This window comes from Delphinapterus leucas, chromosome 7, assembly GCF_059928025.1.
Source record: "Delphinapterus leucas isolate spDelLeu-1000000601 "Yukka" chromosome 7, BTC_Dleu_Yukka2, whole genome shotgun sequence".
In the NCBI taxonomy this organism is placed as follows: domain Eukaryota; kingdom Metazoa; phylum Chordata; class Mammalia; order Artiodactyla; family Monodontidae; genus Delphinapterus; species Delphinapterus leucas.
Window position 1 is genome coordinate 42,808,359 of NC_143135.1, and position 26,899 is coordinate 42,835,257.

Consider the following 26,899-nt stretch of genomic DNA (forward strand, 5'->3'; position numbering starts at 1 on the left):
TTCTACTGCCCTACCACTGAGCCGTATATCTCTCTAGTACAGAATATACTTCCTTCCATGTCAATATTGTAGTTAGTTGTCTTAACTGGCTTGTTGTATCAAGCTGACTTTCAAACGTCAACTCTACGACTTATTTACTGTGGCCTTGAGCAAGTAACTCGACCTTGGTAGGCCTCAGCTTCCTCAGCTATACAACAGGGATAGTCACGGTAACCTACATCATTGGGTTGTTCTGAGGAATAAACAAGTCGACGCATTCTAAAGTAATGAGAAAGTGCCTAGCACACAGTTAAGTGGTCAAACAGGTCAGCTTTCTTAATTATTTTACATCCGTAGTCCCCCCTCACAGTCCAGGCACAGCACAGGCCCTCACTGAACGACTCCCGAATCCATGTCTTCCCGAATCCCAGCGCTCATCCATTGCCACAGAAAGCTGTTGAAAAGCATAAGTTTCCAACTTGGTAATAATTTAACATTCTCTCTCTTATTTTTTTTTTCGCCCTTATGACCAATTCTTGAGCCATCCTAATTACCTATTTTTTACCTGGATTGCACAAGGGCTCACACCTTGTGCATAAACCTTTGTAGGTCAGACCCCCACTATGTTAAACTTCCCAGTCCAAACACTGATGACGTTGGCTTTGCTATTCTCACAGGAACCAAACTATTTCAAAATCCCCCATTACTCATGTGTTCTGAGGATCCCAGAATTAACCCTTGTTCTGCTGCTGTGCTTATGTGGGTAGAAATCCTTCCTACCTCTTGAACTAACATTTGCCAACACACAGAGCAAAAACCAGTATTTCTTCCTTCTCAGTCTAGGAAGACCATTAAATATACCAACACACCTTTCTCTCTCTCTCTTTTTTTTTTTTCTGTTTTCTCCCTTTCTTTCTAGCCAGCTCCTCTCGGGGCTCAGAGGTTTACCTACTCACCTCTCTTTATTTTAAATAATAACTCACACAGGCATATATTCAGCATACATCACTGATACCTTCTCTGTCCAGCAAGACAGGGTGGGGCCCCTGCCTTACGGAGCTTCTAGCCTGTTCTAAGGGCACAGCACTTTGTCCTTCACATTTCTAGCAAATTCATTTGAAATAATATCCCAAATCACAGGTAAGACAGAAAGAGGAAATCAAAGATGCCACATGATGTTCAGACAGAGAAATGGAAAGAACAAGTTCAGGTCAGGCCCCAAGGCTCACTCTCCCAAGGCCTGCAGATCCTACAGGGCTCAGATTCTACAGCCATGTCCACATCAGGGCTGCTGGGGCCTCCACAAAGGTAGCCCACCTTCCTGGTCCCCACAGAAATGACGTGAAAGTACCCCGTCTTCCAGAGGGACGACTCTGCACTGCCTTGCCCAGTTCTTCAGAGCAGGAGGAGCATGGGGACCTCAGATGTCAGCCGCTTTGTCTGCACTGATGAACTGGCGCACACCTATGCCTGCTTGTGTGCACTCCTTCTGATGTCCCCTTGTCAGTTCTGCCACCACCTCACTAAAGCAGCCCCCTCTCTCCTCTATCTTGTACTTCTATGAAGTAAGCAAAAGAGGCAAGTCCGACTCCTGTGCTCCCCTGGTTGGGAGGGCTCAGGTCAGCAACTGGGGAAGACCAGCCAGGGAGGACTGGCCCAGCGATACCTTCCTCCTCAACTCTTCTATGCCTCACAACTCAGCTCTCTAGGGCTGACCAGTAGGCCTGGCAACCCAGTAAGAAAGTGGGGGCACCCCTGAAGCTCTCCTAAGCAAGGACCCTGAAGATATCTGCTCACAAAAGGAGAAATCAATTGTCCAGCAATTGCTCTGCCCAAGTTGCCTGTAGGATCCTAGGGCACCAGAATCTTCCAGACATCTTTCTGGCCACCACCAAGACCAGCCTTATGATCTAGGATCCTCCCTGCTGCGATATTTGAGAAGCTTTCTTCCTGCCAGCATTGGGCCAGGTGCCCTGGACACTGCTGGCCAAGAACAGGCTTCAAAAGGCTAAGTGGAAGGTGAACATCTTCAAAGGGGTCTCAGACTTCCCAGAAAGCTCTGGCACACAGCCCTAACCTCAGGTCAGTGCTTCCTGCAAATGAACTTGTGATGGCTCCATGAGGGCAGGGACTTGTCTGTCTGGCTCGCTGCTGTATCCCTGACAACCCTTAGTACGGGGCTGGAATACAGGCGGTACTCTCAATGCTGACTTGTTGAATTCACTTATAATGACCTCCAGCAAGGAAGGAATGAAAGCACAGTGGAAAGAGTCTGGGTTTGGGAGTCAGACAGAGCTGGTTTTGAAAGCATCCAGCTATACCATTTATACTGGTCATGCACAAGCCACTTTATCCCTTTTAGACTCAGCTTCCTCATCTGTAAAGTGGGAATCACAATACCCACCTCAAAATGTTGTTGTGAGCATGAGACGGAAGTTTTGTGTAAAGCCTTTAACCCAGCTATTGGCAGAGAGCACTTCTTTATTTTCACTCAGAGACACTGATTAACTCCCGCTGTATGCCAGACACTGTTCAAGCGTGGTACGGGGATCCCAAACCACGAGTTCATTGAATTCTTATAACAATCCTGTGAAGGAAGATCTATCTAAATCTCTCTTGCAGTTGAAGAAATGGAGGTACAGAGAGGAAAAGCAACTTGCCCGGAGTCTGATGTCTAGAAGAGGTAGGGCCAGGCTTCATATCTATTCCAAAGTTCAAAATTTAAGGTGCTACACTGCGTGTCTCTGAGGCAAGCAGCCAGTGAATGTTAGCTCCGGTCCCTAACTTGATTATGAGAGATATTTGACCACACTGCCTGACTAGTGTTTTCAAGTGCAATAGAAAACACATCCAGACATTCCCATGATTCACTGTTTTGTTCTGTCTTGTTTTAAGCTGTGACCTGCTCCTGTGAAATTCAATTCCAGACAACTCTGCTGATCAAGAACATCTCTGCTATCTTGTCCTCCTGCTATCTACTCCACAGCTATCTACCAGAGAAAGAGACACACAGCGATGTAAAAATACGAAAAAGAAAGGAAAAAGAAAACAGAGAAGAGAGGGAGTGAGCTTGCAACCTCTTAAGAACAGTCAAAGAAGTCTCACCCTCCTTCTAATAATCCCTAAGAACAACTGCCTACCCATAGGGTACCGCCAGCAGAAATAATCTGGCCACGTGGAGACCAGCCACATAAAGGCTCGGCCTCTCCACCGACCCAGGTAGCATAGGGAAAATTAAGCCATCTTTTCTAATGGCCCAAACCTCGAAGTAAAGAGAGATTTCCATTTTCCCCCTCTATAAGATTGCATTTGCCCCACTGTCAACCACGGAGGAGACTTCATTACCAAAATAAATCAGCACTGCACTTGACCTTGCTTCTCCAAAGGCTCAGGATTAGTGACATCACAATACTCTACAGATGCTCAGAAATACCGGAATAACCCCCTCAAGTCAAAAACACTTGGTATCTCACTAGAAGGCATTAAATTATTTTGATTTTACTCCATGGAATCCAAAATGCTTTCAATGTTTTCATTTCCAAAATGCTTAAGAGAAAAAGCATGCTCTTAGGACCTTCACAAACCTCGACTCCTGGTCTGGTTTGTGTCCTGATTCACGTGTGGTAAGATGGGGAACAGGCTGGAAGCCAAGGAACAGTAGCTCTGGTCCCACACTGCTCACATGACTCAATTCCCGAGTGGCTGGGGCCTCACCGTGGAGGCTCCCAAATCAACCTTCTCTCGCCCTCAAAGTTACAGGCAGGTCCCATGCAGCTCTCAGGCACCTGGGCTAGCTTCTCTGAAGGGATCCAGTCTCCATTTCCCATAGCCCTGATAACCACGTTTCCCTTCCAAAGCAGCAGTACAAGCAAAGCTCCTCCACGCTGGCCAAAGAGAGGGAGTTGAAGGGAATGTTTTCTCTCCAAGGCAGTGGCCTAGACATGGGGATGGCTTCAGGGCCGCTGCAGCAAATCCATCTCTTGCACTCCTAACCAGGACACATGACCTTGCAGTTGTAATTCCTAGTCCTACTCGCTCAAAATGACTGCCCAATTTTAAATCAGGTTGGTCACCAACACAGTCAATAAATGTAACGTGGATTTCAGGAAAAAAAGAATCTATGCGTCAAGAACACACGCTCTCAGGAAGCACTCAGAATCTGATTACTTTCAGTATTAAAGACATGCTCCACAACCAGCACCACATTTGTCAACAGACTGATCACTCTCACTGAAGTACAAGTCACAAAATCCAGCATCATACAATATATACGCCCCAAGGACCACGGATATCATCTACTTTACCCTCGTTTTGTACAGGGGAGAAAACTCAGACACACACCAAGGGTAGGATTGTTCAAGTTCACTGTGGGTAGATGGCTCAAATCCAAAGCTTCTCACAATTCTTCTTCCTAGTCTGCTGCCTTTGACCCCCAAATACCAACAAGAATTCTTTCACAAATTATTTTCACAAAAAAAATTAGTTCAATATACCATGGCTGCCACCTAAAAAGTAAAATCAATGGAAAAAAACAAAACAAAACTGGAGTTGAAAAGAATAACTCCGGCTTTGAATTATGTTCTTATTCCTAGCCCAAAAACCTGCTTCCTAAAGGGACAGCTCCTTTCCCATATTCCCAGTGAGAAATGAAAGGCAGTAGTTCTTCCCACCAGCATGTCCAACACTAGGCCAGTATTTTAGATTAAAACAATCTCTGGGTAAACAAATGGGTGTTGGTACAAGGTAGAATGGCCCGAAGCCACCTCCACTACTCCTAATAAAATCAGCTTCAAAGAAGGCTCAAAGATTAAAGTGCTTTTCTCTGCCTTTAAAATGGGGAAGTTGTATTTTTAGGTATGAAAACAAGACACTGAAAGCAAATAGCCAGGCTGAGGAAGGGTAGCCCAGGAAAGAAACAAGCACACAGAAAATCGAAGGCCCTGAAACTTTCTACCCACAGCAGCTGAGATGTTTCATCTTGAGTCCATTTCACCAGACATGAAGAAGCTTCTTTGGCTACGAAGGATCACATGAGAACATAAAACAAATACTGAAGGTTTACGTTCCCTTTCTCTCCTGTGTGTGTGACACTGACTGGCCAAGGGAGAGAGACTCTAATGCTGCAGAAAGCAAAATTTTCCTTGTTTCCATTACATCATCCAAATTGGAGAGGGGTAGGGCAGGGTGGGGGGGGGCACAGCTGGTGGCAGCTGCACCACCATCTGCTTTCTCCTCAGCAGTGGGTGCTAGTTTGAGCTGCAGCCTCCTACGGCTCCTGATAGAGGAGGTGTGGTATTAAAGGTACAACACCCTATTATGGAAAAGCTTTCAAATTATTTAGAAATAAATCACTCCCATGATAAGTTAACAACCTCCGCTAGGCTGCTGAGCCGGTTCTCTTTGAATTTAGGTTATTTGTTTGCATCTCTTTAGACTCAGCCACAGTGCAAACTGTCAACTTAACGTGCCCAATTAGACAAGCAGAATGTATATGCAACCACCTGCCATCTGCTTCCCAAAAGGTAAGCAGGCAGAAAGTACAGGTCAGCAGCTGGAAGCCTTTACAGCAGGTGCAGGGAAGGTCCAAACCCAGTGTGCAAGCCCCAGACTAGTGGATGGGTGCTTGCTGCCACCTTTGGCATCCCCAGCCATCTGGTCAACTGGTCTCATCCTCTTGGGTGCTCTTGGAGTTTTGAATGCACTGTGAGGGGTCCCCATGTGGAAAGGGAGACTGGTCAGAGTAGCCTGGGGGTCAGTGCCTTGTCTGGCCATTCAACTGCAAATTGGCAACAACGCAGCAAACTGGTGGTTCAAAGGTCTGATCAAGTCCCTGGGCATGTTTTATATGGCCTATACAGGGTTGTGTTTAAAAAAAAAAAAAAAAAATGTTGGCTTTTAAAAATGAGTACATTTCATATATAAACATCTATCTTGCTAGATTTGGCAGCACGAGGCCCCATTTCTACGGAGCTTCAGTCAGCACTTCCTTTTGATGGGGCGTGCATTCAGAAGAATTAGTCCCCACGTTTGGTGTCTGCATATGCCACTGCAACTACCTCTGTTCCTATCTGGTCCTCGAGAGCTTTTGATATGAAGAAGAAGAAGAAACTCCAGGGAATGATTTCCCAGTGGTCCTTTACTGACTCTCCTCTTCAGTTGAGATTCAGTCCCTTGGATGGCCAACTAAAATTGTACAAAGATCATTCAACCCAATACAAGGAATGGATCTCAGTAGAAGGCTAGCTACGTTGACCCCTTACCACAAAAGCAGGTTGCAGCATTTCAAAGGAGCATTTCAAATCACTTACCATACATCTTGCCTTCATCTGATAAGATGATTTTCCTCCTCCCACATGGTGGATAGATAGCCAAGGCTTCCTGAAAGCTCTGCTCAATGTCGGGGCTCCAGACCCCTTCTGCATCATTGTCAATGGGCTTATCTGCAGAGTCACTCATCCTTTCCATGTTTTCGGCAGGGCTCTCACTGCCGCTCCAGCTGCTGGGCTCAATTTTGGCGGTTGGATTTTCCAAGCCGAAGCCTGGAGCCTTTTCAAGAAAATAAACCTAAGAGAGAAATCAAAAGATAGTATAAGGACACAGTAACCATCAACATACTGCTCTCGCTGGTTCTACTGCAGACTTTTCAGTCACCAGCTTTGCTTGGAGAATAACTCCTAGGAGAGAATATGGAATTTTGAGATCCAAGTGTCTTTTGTTCCTATGTATCACGTTAGGAACAGAAAGAAAACAGCAGGCAGAAGCTGGATAATCTTCACAGATGAGAGGAAATTTTCATCTGAGAACAGTACTCACTCTGAATTGCAAGTTCACAATGAATCATGCAAAATTTGCTAAGTACCTACTATCTACCAGGAGCACTTTGCTCGATGATAATCAAATCTCCAGAGCAGAACAAGTTGTTTAAAAGAAAATAAAGTAAAACAAAAGGCGTCTACCTCACTGTGGCAATTAGCACGATAACTCTAAAATGTCAAACCATCCGAGAATTTGTCACTGGGATCACCAAGAAGCAAGATGGCGGCAGAATGGCAGACAGAAGGAGGGAGATTATTTTATCACAAATACTCATTCTACAAACAGCAATGCCAGCAGACCTGGACCTGCTATTCTATAGCATTTATCCGCAGGGCTTTTTACACTGTACAAGTCAGGTCACTTTGCCACTCTCAGCTTCTAGATTGTAACCCTGAAGCTGGAACCAAGTTGTCCCCAATCCCTTCCTTCCCTGCAACAACTGCAAGCAGCCAGCACATCTGAAGAAATGTTTCACACCCACATGAGGCACTTCATCTGGTAGCCTCCTTGGAATTCCTGATCACAGGAAAACTGTGGGGGAGGCTTTCGTTTATTTTTCTGTAGCACTAAAGATTACAGAACCAAAAGAAATCTTTCTCAAAGATTTATTCTCCTTAAATTATGCATGTAACCTATGGTCATTCCAAACAAATGTCAAAGTGGCACAAACACCAATGTGAAAATGATCTAATCCAGTACCCCTTGCTGTCTGCACACTAACATATCAATATGCCTTTGTTGAAAAGGCATCAGATCATTTATTCAAAGCCTTCCCCAAAAGGGGGATAAGAATTCCTCCTAGGGATTGACTGGAAGAGGGGAGGCGCAGGGCCTGAGTAGGGAGAGCTTAGTGCGACCACCATTCCACCCCCTTCCGCCACCTCAAGTCCATGCAACATTACAACAAAGGCGGCCAGGAGGGAAGCAGATGCGGGCAGCCCTACTAGGTACCAGGCACTGCTCTGTATCCCAGGGCAGTCACCTCTGAGAGCCAGCACCTCTGAGAACCAGCCCTTTCCTTCTCTCTCCCAACTGAACCCTTTTCCCCTGCCTTCCCCCGCTGTGTATATCTACAGATCCCAGGTGCAGAAAGTCTGAGGCACAGGAACATTACACAATAAATGGTATAACCAACGGGTGCTTTTGGCTCCGTATCCTGACAGCTCTTTAGATTTGGCAGCACCTGGATAAAGGAAACCCTCAGGTTATCTGCCTTTGAACGCTGCCACTGATCCATCTTTCAAAGAACTTGTCAGCAAAATATTTACTACTTCTTACCAACACATGTACACTGACACAGGACTTTAAAAACTGCCAAATGTTAAAGATATAAATTATGCCACAAGAAAGGGTTTTGTGACTGACCCCCAGATGAACTCTACAATGCCTGCAGTGTGGGCCTTTGAATTCTCAAATTATTACATTTTTTTTCTTGGTTGGGATCTAAGAGTCTTATAAAATCCAAGCTGAACTGCACGCTACCCTAGAGTCTAGCTCCAAAGAGGTTTATTAGAGAAATTATAAGAATATGTGTGAACTCTTGGAGCGGTGACTAGCCGTTCACCTTCTCCCTCTCCACCTTACCCCAAAACTAAACAAAACAAGACGAACAAAACCAGACACATACAAAAACACAGGCCAATTCCTCAGCTCCAGGCAGCTCACAGCAGTAAGACTTCACTCCAGAGAGCCACATTTTAAGATTAAACTGTGTCCAGCGCTCAACCACTATGGTAGAGGGATGGAATCCAGGGGACCAGGGGAACTTTGACTAAAAAAAAACATTACCATATAATTGAAAGCCTCAGAGTCTCCAGACCAAAACACAACAACCCTAATTCAATAGCTGAGGTCCCCTCTGACACATCTCATTAACTGGTCAGTCTATGCGTGAACATCACCAATAACAATAACAAAGAACCCACTACCTTCCCAGTATCACCTCCTTTGTACTAACATGTTGAAATTCTTCCATCTATTAGGCTAAAACCCATCTCCTGGTTAACTTCTAATCATTCAGCCTTGAGGTCTATCCATGCCTTGGGGAAGCAAATCTCCCCGAAGACACCCATTTAGGTATGACCAGAGCAGCCCCCAGTCTCCTGACCATGTTTCCAGACTAGACACAATTCACATCATCCCTCTTGCCCAGCCCAGTTTGTCACAACCTTCAATAAATGACACTCAGAGGTGGACTTAGGATCCATAAAACTTCTAAGCTCCCACCCTCCAAGTGCTGTTCCTGAATCCCGACTCTTGATCAATTGGGTTAGGAGCTAAAATCAGGAATTTATATCTATTCTATTAAATTCCATTATTTTTAGCCTTGGCCAGTGGCTCAAAACTGGTAAGATCTTTCTGAATCATAACTGCCAAGCTTAATGTCCTCAGACACCAAACAACTTCTGAAGGTGTTACACACGGGGAGGGTGTTAGACCTGCTTTGTAGAAGTTCCAAAGAAGATTATGGCTCAACATAAGGAAAAATTTCCTGTTAGTTCAACAAGTGGTAGATGGCCTCATAAGACAGGCAGCAGAGTCTTGCAGACAACCCCTTCAAGTTACCTCTAAAGCTAAGGGTCACAACTCCTTGGTTGTTGGGGAATGCAGTATTAACTAGCATCAATTGATCCATCCACTTAGGAAGCATAGGCGCTGCTCTAAATGCTCACATGTTTTTATTCATTTATTGCAAAGGGAAGAAGAACTCCATGTCCAGGCTCTTGCATTTGGTGAACTGGAGCTCAGCAGGATGGAATTACCTACTCTGGACAAGGGCCAGGACACAGCCCCAGAAGCTACCAGATACATAATCCACAGACTTCTACAGGCCCTTGGTTTTACAACCCAATTGTAAGATGAGGCCTTGTATGGGCAGAGTTTCCAATCACAAGACTAGGACTGGCTGAGAAAAGCTCCCTGTACTGGATACCAAATTCCATCCCTCAGTTCCCTTCCAGCCCAGCTCAAAATCCACCTCATCCTGGAAACCATCCTTGTATCTAGTGGCTCTGAGAGAATCAGCCACACATTAGGAGCATCCTAAAAATGTGTGGAATTAGTTAACTACCACCCAATCTACCTGTGGCTTCTGAATGTACAATAACAAGCACCTGCTTATTACCAACAATAAGATCTAATCAAGTGATATACGCATAGAATACCTGTGCCTGCAGAGCTGATGTCCTCACCTCCTCACACACCCTTTGAGCAAGGGAGCCAACTTTCACTCACTTCAGTAAATGAAGAACACAGTATTGTGGGGCAGAGGGGGTGGAGGGGGCAGCGGGGGTGGGGTGTATGGTATTAAGATTCAAACTGATCTGGATTCCAAACCTGTCTCACCCATTAGCCACGCAGCCCAGACTAAATTAGGTAATCTCTAGAGACTCAGGTTTTAATTTATATAAAATGAAAATAATAAATTAAATGCAACCCCAGTGCAGAAAAATCGTTAAGTAGTGGAGGGACTCTACCCCATGGAGTTTCCATAAAGATTTAGTGAGATAATGAATGAAGGTGCTCTATCATCTGAAAAACCATGAACAGATGACGTTTTCAAGTCCATCATCTCTAGACAGTGGTATGGACCTTGTGATGCCCAAACACCTACTGATAATGGGATGGTAAAGAAATGAAGGAGCTTCCCTAATGGCTCCCTTTGGGAAATAAGTTTGAAGGATCCTCTTCCTTAAGGTCTTCAGATGCCTAAATGGAAAATTTAAATTGGTAACAAACGCCTGCACTTATAACGCACACAATCAATAGTTTTCATATTCTTCTGGGAAGTTTCGTTGAGGGGAATAACCCTAAATCTAAACGAATGCCTAAAACAAAAGAGAGAAGGGAAAATGTTTTTGGTTGAAAATGTACTATATATCACGTAGCCCCCATGTGCCTCAGTTTCCATTATTAACACTTTTCTAAAACCTCCTTTTTTCCTGAAACTCTTCCCAGCCACACTGGAATAAACTCCAAAAAGAAATGTTACCAGTGACCCAAACATTCCTGCTAATAGCCACACTGCCTAAATGAATCATTCTTTCAGGATTACCCACTTACATTTCAAGACAGGTAACATAAGCACATTGGAATGACATCTTATATGATGAACATTATACATATATATGTGTTTGTGTGTGTGTGTGTGTGTGTGTATACATATATACATACATACACACACACATACATATATATATATAGTATTCAACCAGTACATATTTTGATTTAAAAGTCTAGGGGAAGAAGGAGGTTAGATGGTCAATGCAGGTGCTTCTGACACCAACTCTATCCAAGGGACGTATGCACAAGGGGTATGACACAGGACACAGGAATCGCTGCTCCCTTTATATTAATTCCTGTGGGTCTCTCATAATGTAAGCATCTCACCCACTTAGTGGTGATTTAAGAGCTCTTAAATAAAAGTATTAGTTTTAACTAACCCTCATGATTAGGGAAATGTCACTGAACGTGAGGATCTAAAAAAAAAATCCATAAAGCTTATTTTAGCCAATATCTTCATACTCTGTGAGGCAACAAGAAAAGAGGTGGACTGGAAGTTAGAACTCTGCCTCTACCCGAGTAACCCTGGACCACACAGTATCCGCCATGTGCCTCAGTTTCCACCGTTAACACTGAAGGAAACCAACTTCATCATTCATCGCCTGTGTTTCCAAAGACTACCTATAAGAGATCTTAGATTAAGTTGGTTTGTTATCACTCCCCCCATCCACATCCCAATGTACTTGACGGCAAGGACTACTACAGTCACCATAGGTATCCCCTGTGCTAGCACAGTACTTGGCATAATAAATATTCAAAGAAAGAAAAAGTGAACCAACAACCAAATGATGTGAACATTCTTTGATAACAACATGACTGAACTTATCACCCAAGCTTTCCATGAGAAGGGTCAGAGTTTCAGCTCCTTTCCCATTCCTCACCCTGACTCTGGCCAAGGTTCTAATGAATAATAAGAGCCCCAAAGGAAATCAGCAAACCAAGAAGATGTAAGAGGACAGACTTATGCCAAGCACAGTTTGGATAACCACGAGTTAGCTGTCTGATTCAACTTCTTATTTATTAATCACGACTACAGACAACCAAGAGCCCTTTGTGTTAAAGGGACAAATATGGTTTGGGTCTTCTAGGACAGGGGTCCCCAACCCCCGGGCCGCATACCAGTACCAGTCCACAGCCTGTTAGGAACTGGGCTACATAGCAGGAGGTGAGCAGCCAGCGAGAGAGCAAAGCTTCATCTGCCGCTCCCCACCGCTCCCCATCGCTCGCATTACCGCCCGAACCATCACCGCCCCACCCCGGTCCGTGGAAAAACTGTCTTCCACGAAACCGGTCCCTAATGCCGAAAAGGTTGGGGACTGCTGACCTACAGGATCGTATTTAGTAACTGCACTGCCCGCATTGGGTATTATTCCTACCTTATGAGGTCCAGAGGCCTAAATAAGTTGACTGAAGTCACATATGCTTAATAGTCATTGCTCCAGATAGAATGCACATTCCATGGGAATACTGGACTCAAACTACATCCTCACTAGACAGTGAGCTGGAGGCTGGATTCGAAAGGGAGAGAATGTGGGCAGTGCTGAATTCTCAGGTCTGTCCACAACCGACACCATGAAGCACAGTCTAATGAATTCCTAATGAATAGTTATGATACTGACTCACCTCCCTGGCTACTTGGGAGGAATGTCAGACACTAATGACGGTTCATCGCTTTTGCATATGTAAATGGGGAGAGCTGTTATTTTCCTACCATTTCAGACGCTAGCCAAACTTGCTAACAAGTGGCCTGAGAAATACAGGTGAGGATCGGCAGCCTGGTTTTGAAGGCAGTCTCCAGAGAGACGGAACGTCTGCTGTGTAGTCAGTATCAGCCAGTGAGCCTTAGTGTCATACACTCCAATTGCCAATAGGTTCCCTCTAATTTCAGCAGGAAGGAGCAGATAATTATACCTTCTCATTTCTGAAAATCACTTCTATATCAACAGGATCCATCAACAAGCCAAAACCTCTTCACCAGGACCCCGATGCTGAGCACCCCATCAGAGGTCTCAGCGTTACCCTCCTGAGATTCCCTGATTAATTCTCCGCTCCATCAGCTCCAAGTACTTGCCCAGGTGACAGCTCGAGAAAGGCTCTGACTGATTTCATGCCATGCGGTTCTGTATTACCAGCCTTTGAGGGAATCACCTTCCCCATCCCCTTAATGAATGTGTTAGCCATTAAGAACAGAAATTCCTGTCTCTTCCTTTCCTCTTCACCACCACCAGGCAAGCTTAATCACTGCTCTCCATCAGTAGGCTCCTTCAAAGAGACAAGGCCATACACTCAGGTCCAGGCAATCTATGCCATCTGACCATTCCAAGAGAAGATTTGCTATCAAGAACAGTGCACCTGTAAGGGGAGCGTAAGCTGGATGATATGACCTGTAGCCCAAGTCATAGATCCCTGGAAGGTGGGTTGTTTAACCTTGGGAAACACGTTTCAAAGCCAGAAACAGAAGCTTCTTTAATGCTCTAAGAGGGAAAAAAGAAAAAAATGCCACAAGAGTTAGCAGTAAGTAGCATTTCAAAAGGAACATTCCTAAGCCCTTTCCCAGGAATAACAGTCAAAGAAAACCCCCCAAACTAACTCCTCCATTCCAAAAGGTCTGTAGAGTGAACACACATTTCAAGTAGACTCACCAATCCTAATGCTTTTAAACAAAGAAAACAAATACCAGGAAAAAAATACTCCTTAGTCACTAAGTCATGGGTAATGTTACTTTCTTAGGTGGTGAGATTCACCATCAGACTATCATGATGCCTCAGAATTTTACATGACAATGAGTACAAATTAAAAATCAAAAGTAGACAGTTCATATTTTATTTTACTTTTTTTAAAAATTTATTTATTTTTGGCTGTCTTCATTGCTGCGCGCAGGCTCTCCCCAGTCGCGGGGAGCGGGGCCCACTCTTCATTGCAGTGCACGGGCTTCATTGTGGTGGCTTCTCTTGTTGCGGAGCACGGGCTCTAGGCGTGCAGGGTTCAGTAGTTGTGGCACTCAGGCTCATAGTTGTGGCTCGCGGGCTCTAGGGCCAAGGCTCAGTAGTTGTGGCACATGGGCTTAGTTGCTCCACGGCATGTGGGATCCTCCCAGACCAGGGCTTGAACCCGTGTACCCTGTGCTGGCAGGTGTATTCCTAACCACTGTGCCACCAGGGAAGCCCCAGTTTTACTTTTTTTATTTTTCATTTTTGGCCACACCGTGCGGCACGTAGGATCTTAGTTCCCCAACCAGGGATTGAACCTGTGCCCCCTAGAGTAGAAGCAAGGCGTCTTAACTACTGGACCACCAGGGACATCCTGACAGTTCATATTTTAAAAGCTACCAGCACATCAGATAAACACATATGCTGCGTTTGGTCAGACCCTAAGACAAGCATTGCAAAAGAGTCCATCTCAGCCCCAGGCCAGAAGGAAGGCCAAACAAATGGGCCTCATGCAATCAAGGTGCTGTTCCCTAGGTGGCAAGTCTGTAGGCACATGGGTGGGGAGACATGGGGTGGGGGGTTTGTTGTAAGAAGGCACCATCCTTCTTACAAAAGCTGGTGAAGACTCAATGTTACACAGCTCATTGCCGGCCAACTTAATGATGTGTTGGCTCTGGACTGACTCCAAGTCCCAGCAGCTGACCTGCCCGGATGCAGATCCTTTGGCTGATGTGGAATCCTAATTCTGCTGCATTAGGAGTGGCCCTCTCCACTCTACACAGAGAAACGGTCCTGGGCTGCCTTCTCCAGTTTCTATGATTTAGGATGCTTCCCCCATTCTGGCCATGCCTCCGTCTACCCTGGATTATTACACAGCATGCTGGGTGAAAGCAGCAACAGGTAAATCCAGGGCTGACTTCTGCTTGGGTCATAAGCCAATCGACAAGGAAAACTGGAAAAAGATGGCATTTGAAAGTGCTGAACTGTGAGGACCAAGCTCTGCTCAGGGTCTTCAACTGGGTACAGTGGCATTCAAATGCTCTCTAAAGACCCAATGGATCCATGTGACTATCATCATCACCGCATCAGAGAATCCAAAATTTAGGCTCCAACGTGCCCAGAAGGAGAAAACTCCTCTTTCCCGCCAACTTAGGGTAACCAAGAACACAATACACGGCGACAAATGTTGTTCCTTTCCATCCTCTCAACCATCACAAATCATATGTTTACATTTTTGTGTGAGTGTTGGTCTGGCCCATCTTACTTTAAATACCCATTTCTAATGCATCTGATAATAGAGATACTGATCCCATATCATACATGAGTATTTTCTGAGTCCCAACACATGATCATCAAACTCCTTGGGAGCAGAAACAGAGCTTGTGTGACCTCTAGGACCGAGGGCAGCGGCATGTAGCATTAGGACACTGGATGAAAAAGAGGGACAGACTGAACAGCAGGTAGAACTATCTGTTCCAGTCCCATAGTGATTCCACAGTTATCTGAGAGAAAGTGTATTCCAGGAGCTCCGGATAAACTGCTTTTATTGAATTATGCTTTTACGTGATACCATCAGCATACCCAGAAACATCCCATGAATTAGTCACTGGATGTACTCCAAGAAGTTGAGTATGTCCTTCATCACATTACACAGATTGCTCTTTACAAAGGTCCCAATGGAAAGTTCAATAACCAACAAAACACCACGTGTTTTTCACCTCGTGTTCACCCGATTAGGCTTCCTCACTCGCTGCCAAAGAGCACTAAGCCCCACTGGCAGGCCCCTCAGACAGAGCACGGTGGTTACATGGTCGGCAAGCTTGGTTTCATTCCCAAACCCGCTTTTTGAGGTCCCTGCCTCAATCCTCTTCTTTTTCTTCCTTCTTCCCCTGCTTCTTAATTTGTGCTCTTCTACAGCCTTGCAAGCTGCCTTAAATTCACTCTGAAACAGGACAGGGAGGAATCACGAAGGGGAAATGATTTCTGTTTTCTTTTTATTATCTGTTTCAATTCAATATGATAAAAGGTGTATTGAAACCCCCCACCCCATGTCTCCCCACCCATGTGCCAGGCACTAGAGAGAGGAAATAAACATGCTCCCCTCCCTGCCCTCAAGGAGCACCCTTCCAGCAGGGAGACACAGAAGTAGGTTAATTATCCTTCAAGACTTCAAGCCACTCCCGCCATGTTCCTGCAGAAAGCACCTTCGCTCCCCAGGACAAATGAACCCTCTCACTCACTGCACAGGAATGATCCGTCTCTGTGGCTGTCAACCCTGGGGGGTTGTGAGATCTTTAAGGCCTAGGTCTATGCCTTTAGTCATTTTCCTGTCCTTGGCATTTAATGAAGGTCTGGCACACAGTCAATGCTCCCCAAAAATAATGACCCAAAGGGTGCCTAAAATAATGAACCCACGGGTGAGTAAATGAACAAGTGCATGAATATAATATGTCAAAAGAGGAATGAACTAAGTGCCGTTGGAGCACAGAAATAGGAGCTGATTCTGTCTCTCAGGTCAACAAGGGCCTCATGGGAGGTGATGCTTAGGCTGGTCTTGAAGTCTGAGCAGGACTTACGGGGCCAATTGAGAAAGCTCAGGGAGGCCTGTGCAGAGATGGGTATCTGTGAAGGGGATGTGGTGAAGAAAAGACAAAGCAAGAAAACAAAAGGTAAACTGAGCCAGACCACAAGGGGCCACACACACAGCAACAAAAAGTTTGGGTTGTTTCATTCAAAGGCAACAAGAAAACGCCAGCAATATCAGGAGTATGCAAGCAACTCCTAAAGGGGGGGTGTGTGTGTTAGTGTATGTGTGTATTTGGGGGGATAAAGGATGAAGAACCAGCAATTTTATAAATTTGGAATCCAAATTGTTTAATCAAAAGCATTTTCAGGGCTTCCCTGGTGGCGCAGTGGTTGAGAATCTGCCTGCCAATGCAGGGGACACAGGTTCGAGCCCTGGTCTGGGAAGATCCCACATGCCGCGGAGCAACTAGGCCCGTGAGCCACAACTACTGAGCCTGTGCGTCTGGAGCCTGTGCTCCGCAACAAGAGAGGCCACAATAGTGAGAGGTCCGCGCACCGCGATGAAGAGTGGCCCCCGCTTGCCACAACTAGAGAAAGCCCTCGCACAAAAACGAAGACCCAACACAGCCAAGAATAAATAAATAAACAAACCAATGAACCCACATTAAAAAAAAAGCATTTTCAGTGTGGTGTGGTCCAAGACCAAAAGAGTCCCCTAGATAAATTCAAGTGTTACAATGTGGCTCATCCCTTAAGCGTTCCAAATTTATAAAGGCCTTTTAATGCACAAAAAGACAATGACCGTTTATACAGGTGTGCTTGTTTAAAGAGCCTAGAACCACAGGATTCATTCTGCTTGGTGCCCAGTCACTTAGCTCTTCCAATAAATGCTCTCAGAGTTGGTCGTGGAGGGTTCCACGTATTTCCCTGGTCCCTCGCTGATAGCGCGGTCATCCTGAACCCAACGTGGGGACTAGACTGCTATGCTTACACAGTGACACATGTGTGCACATGGCCAACGTGCAAATGGCAATGTGAGCAAGTGTATCAACAAACCAAAAATGTATGACACTGCTTGTTCACAAATGTCTACCCGTTCCCAGCGTCACTGATACAACTGAGTCCCCATCCCTCCAATGAGAAACACATCTGCCATTTAATGATGATACAGGGATAGAGCAGCTGCAAAACTGGTCTTACACTGAGAGGGATGCCAATTCAGGGGCCAATTAAAGCCTCACCCTCGCCCCCATCCCTGCCCTCCAAATGGAAGACCGGTCCTTGTTTTATACCCAGTGCAACTTCAGCAGGAGAAAGAATCTTGGCAGGAAACTGGTTGAGGCAGAATAAGTATTGTTCCCCCTTAGACAATACACCAGTCATTCAAATTAACAAATATTACTTGAGCACCTACTGTGTGCACAACACCAGCTCTAAGCAGTCCATAAGCGCGTCAGGGCATGTAGTGGGGCAAGAACCCCAGGCAAAGAGAGGCATGGACAGAAAAGCTGAGGCACCCAATTCTGAAATCAGGCGAAACATCTGCTTCACTTCTGCAAGGCCCAAGGTGTTCCGAAGGAAAGCGGACTCTGGCCATGACACCCGCCACCGGACTCCTCCCTCCTCATCCCCAACGCTCCCCACCCCAGCAAATGAGGCAGTCGTATCAAGCAAAAAAGGCAAAAGGCCATAGCTTGATTCAATCAATATTTCTACACCTCCCCAGCATGCGCACACACGCACAAAGGAGGAGTGAGTCTCTTTAGGAAAAATAATAATAATAAAGGGGAGAGATATGTATTTCCTTCCAGGATCTCTTCCTCCTGCAGATTCTCCTAACCCTGGTAGAGGAACAAGGAACTCCTCTCTCTAATCAAAATGCATTTCCAATCACAATTACACCATTTCCAATTACACCTGTGAACTGCCGCTAAAGCCCTCCCCCTCTCGGACATTCACGGTGTTGATGCCTGCTCAGTCCAAACGACTAATGAGGACTTTACTTACAGGGCGAGACTTGAGAGGCTAAAAGGCCCAAAGACAAAGCAAACAAACCCAAACCCTCACAGACACACAGACCTGGCATACCGGGCACTGACACCTTCCAAGTCACGTTTCTATATTAAGGATCTGTCTCTAAAATCACCCAAGAAAATCCAAAAAGGATTTTCCAGGCCCTGGGTGAGGGAACCCAATCCCTCAGGCTCCCTCTGAGGGATTCTGCTCCTCAGAGAACCTCGCTGTATCAGCACCCAAAGGAGGGCCATCATCTCAGGCTTCTCCCATCCCTTCCCATGCAACTCGTCACCAAAAATGTCCACTCGGCCCCTCATCTCTCAACTGCATCCCTTCCACTCCTCTCCACCCCCACTAACTTTGCTCCCGTCTCACAGGCAGGACCTCTTCACACCTCTCTGAGCTGGGCTGTCCCCTATGTCCTCAAACACCACCACTACCAACAACCTAGTTCTGCCAGGTTCCCGACCCTGGGAAGTACACAGATGGCTTCTTAAAAATACAGATCTCAGCCCTGATGCCAGAAGTACTGAATCAGAATCTCCAGCTCATATATTTTTAGTCAGCTTCTCCTGTGCTATTCTTCAGCCAGAGTTTTCCCAAAATGCAAATATGACTTTTATCCTATGCTCACTTTAAATCTTTCAGCAGAGGCCCACACCCTCCAGGACCTAACTGCGTAACAGGGCACCCATGGCCTTGACCACCTGCCCCCAGCCTGCTTCTCAGGCACCTGTGCAGTCCCCCACATTCCAGCCAGAGACCACTCCAAGGTGCCCAGACACAGCAGGCTGCCTACTTCACCCCCTCAGCCACCTGGGCCCCTCTGCTCAGCTGCTTCTCTCACCAGCAATTCCATCTAATGAATGTCTACTGGTCCTTTCAAGACCAAAGCCACCAACCTCTCCTCTGGGAAGCCTTGGCAGATTCCTCCACTAGGAGAAGTCACTTCCATGTCCTCATAGCACCTCAAGCAAACTTCCAACACCATACTTGGTACGCTTCACTGTAATTTCTCTTAAGATACTGTTTCCAGCTGATCGGTACGTCCCTTGGCATCCCTATGTTTAACGTCTCTCACTATCAGATGAATTGTTGGAACTCCAAAAATGTTTGCTAAGTGCTTTCCTTTGTGGACACCCCTACAATTCCAGGGAGGACACTGTGCATCTGGAGAGTCTATATGGCCAAACAGTTAAAAATATGTGTATATAAAGAGTATATAAGACTTTAGAATCCCAGAGGTTTTAATTTTGAGTTCTCCACTTGTTAGCTGTGTCTCAGGGTGTTGTGTGTGTGTGTGTGTGTGCATGCGCGTGCAGGTACCAAGCAAAATGAGAATTAACATTACATACCTGTTGAAAGATTAAACGAGATGATCCATGTAAGTATAGATGTCTCAATCCTTGGCAACCATTATATACATTACTTAATCTGTATGTTTACAGATCAGTGGGTATGTGTGCACACGTCTTAGAGCTGTGCCTGACACACTGCAGGTCCTCAAATAATTGCTGAATGAACGTACACAACTATAATTAATACTTACTTCTTATATATCTGTCATTCCTGCTATACTGCAGATTTCCAGAAGACAGGGGCTCTGTCCTATTCATTTCTGTACCTCGTCCCTACCCCAGCTTGATAAAATTGTTCGCTTTAGTTTAACATAAAATATTAATACAATCTTCGTGACTATTAAGAAACTCATCCTTGTCTAAGGAATCACAAAGACAGCCTCAGGCATACTCCAGACCAGACCCACAGAATGAAATGAAAAAAACGCAGTAGCTTAAAACCTTCCTCCAGTCTCCAAAACCCCTGACTAGCTGGCCTCTACTGGCCCCCCACCTCAAGGTAGGGCCTGTTGCCTGACAAGCCACAACCCGAGGGCTGAACTGGTGACACACACCCCTCCTGCCCAGCCTGTGGCATCCCCCAGCCCTGCTGCAGCAGCTGCCCCACCTGGGAGATCAGATCTGGAGCCTGCCTTTTCAGCTCACAGCAAGTTCACCCCCCAGGGACCTGGGGGCTGCAACTGCTGGCCAAAGTGTCAGGTTACCACAAAAATAACAGCGGGCCTACACCAGGCAGGCGTGCAGGCCAAGTGCAGGAGGGGAAAGGTGAGAAAGAGAAAACCAGGAGAAGAAAAGCAGACATTTGAGTCTGTGTCTAAGAGGAACTGGGTTTTACAAAATGTACATTAAATTCATAAGTATACTCCTAACATCACCACTACAGCCCCTGCAATAACTCATTCATTTAGCATCCAATCCAGAGTAGCTTATATATTATACTTAAGTATGTTGAATGTGCTTTCAAAAACATTATTTTAAGGCAAGAGGGGGATGGGTTTGTTTGGGTTTTTTTTTTAAGTTTGCTTATTTAATACTATTTATAAAAGTCAGATTTGGGTCAATGAAGATTTTAACAAGTATTCCCATTCAACAAATTCCTGATATTACTCAGCTTTAATTTTCTCAAAATTAAATCCAAACATGACAGAGCTAATTAGGCCTAGTGAAGGAGGGACAGACCTTCAAAACAGAAAAGGCCAATAAAAAGCATTTATGTTTTTTTTTTTCCCTAAAATAAAATTACAGTTCACTCCTGTGCTATCCTCTTGCAGGAACACTGCTGGCTTGATGTGGTCTGATGCAGCCTGGGTACTTCAAACAAAGTTAACTTCAATCACTACAGGGAGTTAGCAGGTTATTGAATCTCCATCCATTGTGCTTTCATCTTGGTTTACTCCACACACTATGCCTTTTTAATTGGCTTCTCGCAACTGTTTTATAAGAGAGTAGATAGGGACCCAGCTATTAGGAAAGATGCCCTTCTTCCAGCTGGGCCGGTAAACCCCAGACCAGGCAGTGAACCGGGTGGGTGAAGTTTCCCATTGTAATCTCTTACATGTGAGAGACGCTGTGAATGCTCTGGCAGGGGAAGACGGCTAACTCTAACAGGCACCTTAGATTCCCAGCCTGAAGGTGTTAAAAGAGAAAGAAGATTTAAAAAAAAAAAAAAAAAAAAATCCAAAAGGGGGGAGAAAAAGGATTCTCTGGTTGGTTGTTTGTTTGTTTTTAAGTTAATTTTGATGGAGAAAGGTTCCCCAATGTCATGTTATTTTGCAGTTACTGATTTATGTTTCATGTTAAAATATCAGGGTTACAAGCATTATATGGCACAGCAGTAATCTAAACAGGACTCTATCTATTGCAAATGTTTAAAAAAGGAGGTACTTAAAATGACAATCTTAGTGGCAGCCAACAGCAGCTAACAGACATGCAGACAGGCAGATTCTGTGTGTTTTATTTTTTAGCTTTTAAGAAATACTAGCTCTCTCCCAATCAAATCAGTAAAAACTTCAGAAAAGGAACGTACTACCAGCAGAGTTTGAGCTCTACAAATTTAGAAGAACACCAAATAAATAGTGAAATAAGAGGCAGTTTCATTCTGCTTTAAAAACAGTCAGAGTCTAGTTCCGGGAAGAGAGGACCTCATCCAGCTCGCTCCTGCTCGTGTGGTCAGAATTCACACAGCTCATGCAGGACACATCACACCGTGCAATTATCAACCAGCATTGATTGCCACTACTAAAAGATCTTTAATAGTCCTGATTTTTACCATAAAAGCTCTCATTATTATCCCAGCTCTCTTTGCTTGTTCAGCGTGCCTGGTCACTTACAGGAGGAGGAGGAAAACCCAGGGACTCGGCTCATCTTTCCCCAGCCGTGTCTTCCAGGGAGTGTTCGTTTCCCCGCAGCGCAATGCCACGCCACTGCACTGGCCGGCACACTGGGTTTAAAATTAGCTGAGACCTGGAGAGCCACGGGTAACCTTCTGACAAGGTTAGCCAGCAGAGCAGAGCACGGCTCAGCGAGGGACATTAATAAGAAGCCAAGGAGAGCCTTTCAACAAGCGCATTAGGGCCTCTTGGAACCCTTGCAGTCTGGAAGCCGGGGGAGCTGGGGCCCCCGCATCGGGAGGCTGACCTAGGCTCTTATTTTTATCCCACCAAGTCAGCAGCTTCCTTTACAGGCGATAAACACAACCTCCAAAAGTGTTTCTCCAAGTTTATATTCAAAATACTCAGTCGCTGATTATACAAATAACTTGTTAGACTCTAAACTGGATTTAAGAAATATAATATTTATGGAACGCTTCTAATTATAAAGTTAATACCCACAGATGACCAAAAAAGTGGAACATTCAGAAACATACATAGGAGAAAATTAACCTTACTCACAGCCCTCCAAACAACAGTCAGTGCTAACAATGCATTTTGATGTATATCCTTGTACTAGTAACATTATTATTATTATTCCCTATAGTTTCGGGTTCTTTTATTGTCCACCTAACATTTTACATTCAGCATTTTCCTAAGTCCTGAAATATCCTTTGTATTCATGAATTTTAAGAGGTATAGTATTCCATGTCATGGATATACCATTATTTGACTATTTCCTCATGGCTGGACATTTAGATTTTGCCCAGCTTTTCACTGTATAGTAAACATCCTTGTAATGATTTCCTATGGACAAATTCCTAGAGTCCAGGGGCAGTAAAAACTTGAAGCCACTGGTGAAGATTGGGAACCCCATGAAGACAGGGACGGTGCCTGCCACGTGTAGTGTTTTCTAATTAAAGCAATGTGTCTCAGTGCTTTCCAAACAGAGAACCCTAAAGTCTAATGTGACACGTTCCGAGTGCCTACCAAGAGGTCAACAGGGCCAGCACCACAAAGGTCCCCTAAGCACTGAGATAAAGGAAGGCAAGCAAGGAATGGATCTAACACCTCTGAACACCTGTCAAAGGTGATTCAGATGCTGCTCCCACCCCCTCATGCTGCCAGCCCCCATCAGTACCTCACTTGTACAGCCACCCTGCTTGCTTCAAATACTGAAATACTTCCACACGAACTGGAAAGAGTCAGTGGCCCAAGCCCACTGAATGCCTGTCCCCCTTAGCTCCCACCCCTCTTCCAGTGCCCCCAATCTTCTCAGTATACAACAAGTACATGTAAGTGCCTGGCACACCTGGGGGCCTCCAGTGTCTTCCATTGGGTCCATGTCCACACTGTCTGTTAAAATACCTTAAACATCACCCCTCTCCGCACATAACCTATAACCCGGGATTTGCTTTTTAAATTTTGTTAATCCTCCCCTCCAACCAGCTCCTCAGAGACCACTGCTTAAAATCTTATTCACCAACGCATCAACGCTGTCTCTGAAATTCATTAAATTCCCTAATATTTTATTTTTAAAATTGAAATGGACACTTAATGGGAAGAACTTCCCGAGACGCCGGCTGGGGTGGGGGGCAGTTCCCACCAAGTTATTCTCTACAGAGCACAGTGAGCTGGGTTAGACAAAGACGAACATCACAGTCCTAAGAGTCGTGGACCTAGTACGAACACCAGTGACACTGGTTCCCTGAGGGTAAAAGCTACCTGCTTAAATCACATGAGACTTTGAGGAGGTCTCAGATCGTCAATGACAGTCTCAGCAAGCTAAAGCAAGAATACTGAAATGCTGAAGTCTAGGAATAAGAAGAGTCGGTACGGCCTAACTTATGCCCCGACCACCCTGGTACTGGCTCACTCTATAATACCAAAGCAACATTTAGGGCTGGGCATATGACTATGCACTTGGAAGCATGACCTCTACCTTAGCCCTCCCTTTAGGGGGGGGCTATTTTCTGTGGAAAAGAACAGGTAACTAATAAGTGGAAGAGAGTTTTGTTTCCTCTAAATGTTTTTGTCCATCCTCTACTGGGGTTGCCAGGGCAGGAACACCAGCCAGGAAAGGGAAGAAAGACAAACAAGGGGTCTGTAAAATCAGACTTTGAAAACCAAGAAGGGGTCAACCTGGATGCATTACAGCACTGTCCAGCCCAGCAGCTGGGATCATGGCCCAAGCTGGAATCAGCTCAAAGACAATGCCTATCTAACACCTCCATGATGGAAGAATATACTCAAAATTCCAAGTCACTGTGGGTGCTGCAGCTTCTTTGCCAATTCAGCAAAATTCTAATAAACGGATATAAAAAATATTTTTGATTCATAAAATCAGATGTAATGGCAAAAGTTTAAGGAAATGCCTTATAGTAGTAAGTGGAGATAATATTCACAACTAACATTTATTCAACACTACTGTGTGTGAGGAACAGGGATCTAGACTCAATTTTTATTATTTCTTCTAATCCTCATCACATCTATATTAGGTAGAGATGTAATATTACAATATCGATTATTCAGATAATGAAGCAAATAAGGTTTAGAAACAGCAAGTCTTTTATCCACTGGTCAAAGAGAAATTCAAACCCAGATCTATCTCACCTTGAGCCCAAGGTCTGTCTTTGTGAGACACTGAACCTCCCATCGCTGGAGGTAATCAAGGAACAGTTGAGGAGGGATGCTGTGCAGGGGACTAGAGTAGGCAGAAGAATGTCAGGGAAGGTCCATTCCAACCCCTGATCTATGACACATGAAAACAAATTGCCTAGTGTATGCTGGCTCTGTACCAGGTGTGTGTGTATGGGACATGAGGAGTAAGAGAGACCCTGTAAATGAAGTGAGCACACTGTTAGAGCTGAGATAATGGACAGCCGCTCTATTTTTCTGCTCACAATAAAAAGCAGCTGAAAAGCAAGGCCAGTGGAGAGTCCAGACTCTTGGCCATCATGACCCCAGCAGAGCTGGCACATGGCAAGCACTGGTGTCTCTTTCTCCCTCTCCAGAAATGCAGTGGCACGGATGAGAGCCTCGCTACTGCAGGGCTGGGAAAGAGTTGTGATCCCTGCACCTGAATTTCTTTTTCAACACAAAGCTTATATTTACAGTGAATTAATGATTCACATTTGCACTGGAAAAAACCATGAACACAACCAGAAAAGGAAGTGAATGAACAAGTCACACAGGAGAACAAGCATATGACAAAATACGCATCTTCGCTAGGAGGGGGAAAGAATGGCAAATTCAAGCAAGTTTAAGGTGTTATTTTAAATCTCCTAATCAGCAAACCTTAAAAGACAATAAGAACATCTGTAGTGAACATGACACAGGAACTATGCTAGTGATGTTGGGGATGTGAAGATCCAAATGGCTATACTTACTAAGCGCCTCAAAAGGCTGAAATTCTTCAACCTAATAACCTTAACCCTAGAAATTTATCAAAAAGAGAAAATCCCACGGTAGAAAAAAATTAGGAGCACAAATATCTACATTACAGAATCATCTATAATACCATGAATAGCAGAATGACTAAGAAAACTACAGTACATGAATGCAAAGGAAAACTGTGCATTCTTTTACAAGAAAAATTTTAAAAAATAGAACCATGAGGGAAAGTTTCTCAAAGAATATTCATTTTTAAAAGCAAAATACATTTTAAAAGCAAAATACATTTTAAAAGCAAAAAACTCCCTGGCGGTCCAGTGGTTAGGACTCCACGCTTCCACTGCAGGAGGCACGGGTTTGATCCCTGGTCAGGGAGAACTAAGATCCCGCATGCCGCACAGCGCAGCTAAAAAAGTAGACAGATTGGTAGATAGATAGATAGATAGGCCCGAAGGCAGAGAAATACATAAATAAATAGCAAAATACAAAATTGTGTGTATATGTGTATATTTATAAAATTATGTGTATATATATATGTAATTACAACTCTAGTTTTATGCATATTTCTACAGAAATGAAGTGAAAATAAAAAGGAAACAGTTACTCTGTTAGGAGGGTGACATTACAGGTTTTTATTTTACACTTTTTTATGTTCCATTGTTTTTGTAATTTTTAAGAAATTATTCCGACTTTAAGAAACTTTAAGGAAACTCAGGTACAAATTGAGGTATTCAAGCATCTGAATACAAGAAAGCTTAGAGCTCAGACATTTGTGGATACTTGAATCCTCTTTACCACTAGGATCCACCCAACCAATCTCCAAGGTCTAGCTGCAACCTTCAAATGCAAACACAATGCACAGATTATAGCCTACTTTAGGTAGGCCTAAGGACTTAATGTTCCTCTAAACATTTCAGTAGCAATAATAGCTAATACCTACAGAGTGTATATTCTGTACCTGGCCCTATTCTAAGCACTTTATCTGTCAATGCATTTAACTCTCATAACAACACTATGAGAAAAGTACTATCATTATTCCCATTTAGAAACAAGGAAACTAAGACACCGAAAGAGAAAGTAAATTCCCACCTGGCTCATGGATCCTCAAAGCCAGGATCTGAACAGTCTGACTTCAGAGTCTAAACTGATAATTACCCAACTAGACTGACTGTCTGTATAGCCAAGTCTCCCAGCCACCGCTCCGCTGGTCCTCTTTTCTGAAACGTCTTTCCTCCCCTTAGCCATCTCTAAGGCTGCCACACAAAGGCCACCTCAAGTGCTACCTATTCAGCAAAGCCTTCTCTGGCTCTCACGCAGATTTGCTGTGTTTCCTCTCTCTCATGGAACTTTAAACACACAATTACCGTTTCACTGATACTGCTTAGTAATTTAATTGTTTATGAGTCCTTCTTCCTCAGAGAATACAAGTTTGGGGTGGGGAGTAGATAGA

General features: G+C 44.6%; 1 protein-coding gene across 13 annotated transcripts in view; it reads right to left on the bottom strand.

Annotated features, from left to right (window-relative positions):
* TEAD1 (TEA domain transcription factor 1) overlaps positions 1-26,899 on the bottom strand; it is a 263,630-nt gene that overhangs the window by 172,982 nt on the left and 63,749 nt on the right. For all 13 annotated transcript variants that reach the window (XM_089915149.1, XM_089915139.1, XM_022555758.3 and 10 more), the window contains one exon: positions 6,288-6,543. In XM_089915149.1, coding sequence (XP_089771275.1) covers positions 6,288-6,444 — 157 coding nt within the window. In that variant the 5' untranslated portion in view covers positions 6,445-6,543. The remainder of the gene's footprint in view (positions 1-6,287; positions 6,544-26,899) is intronic.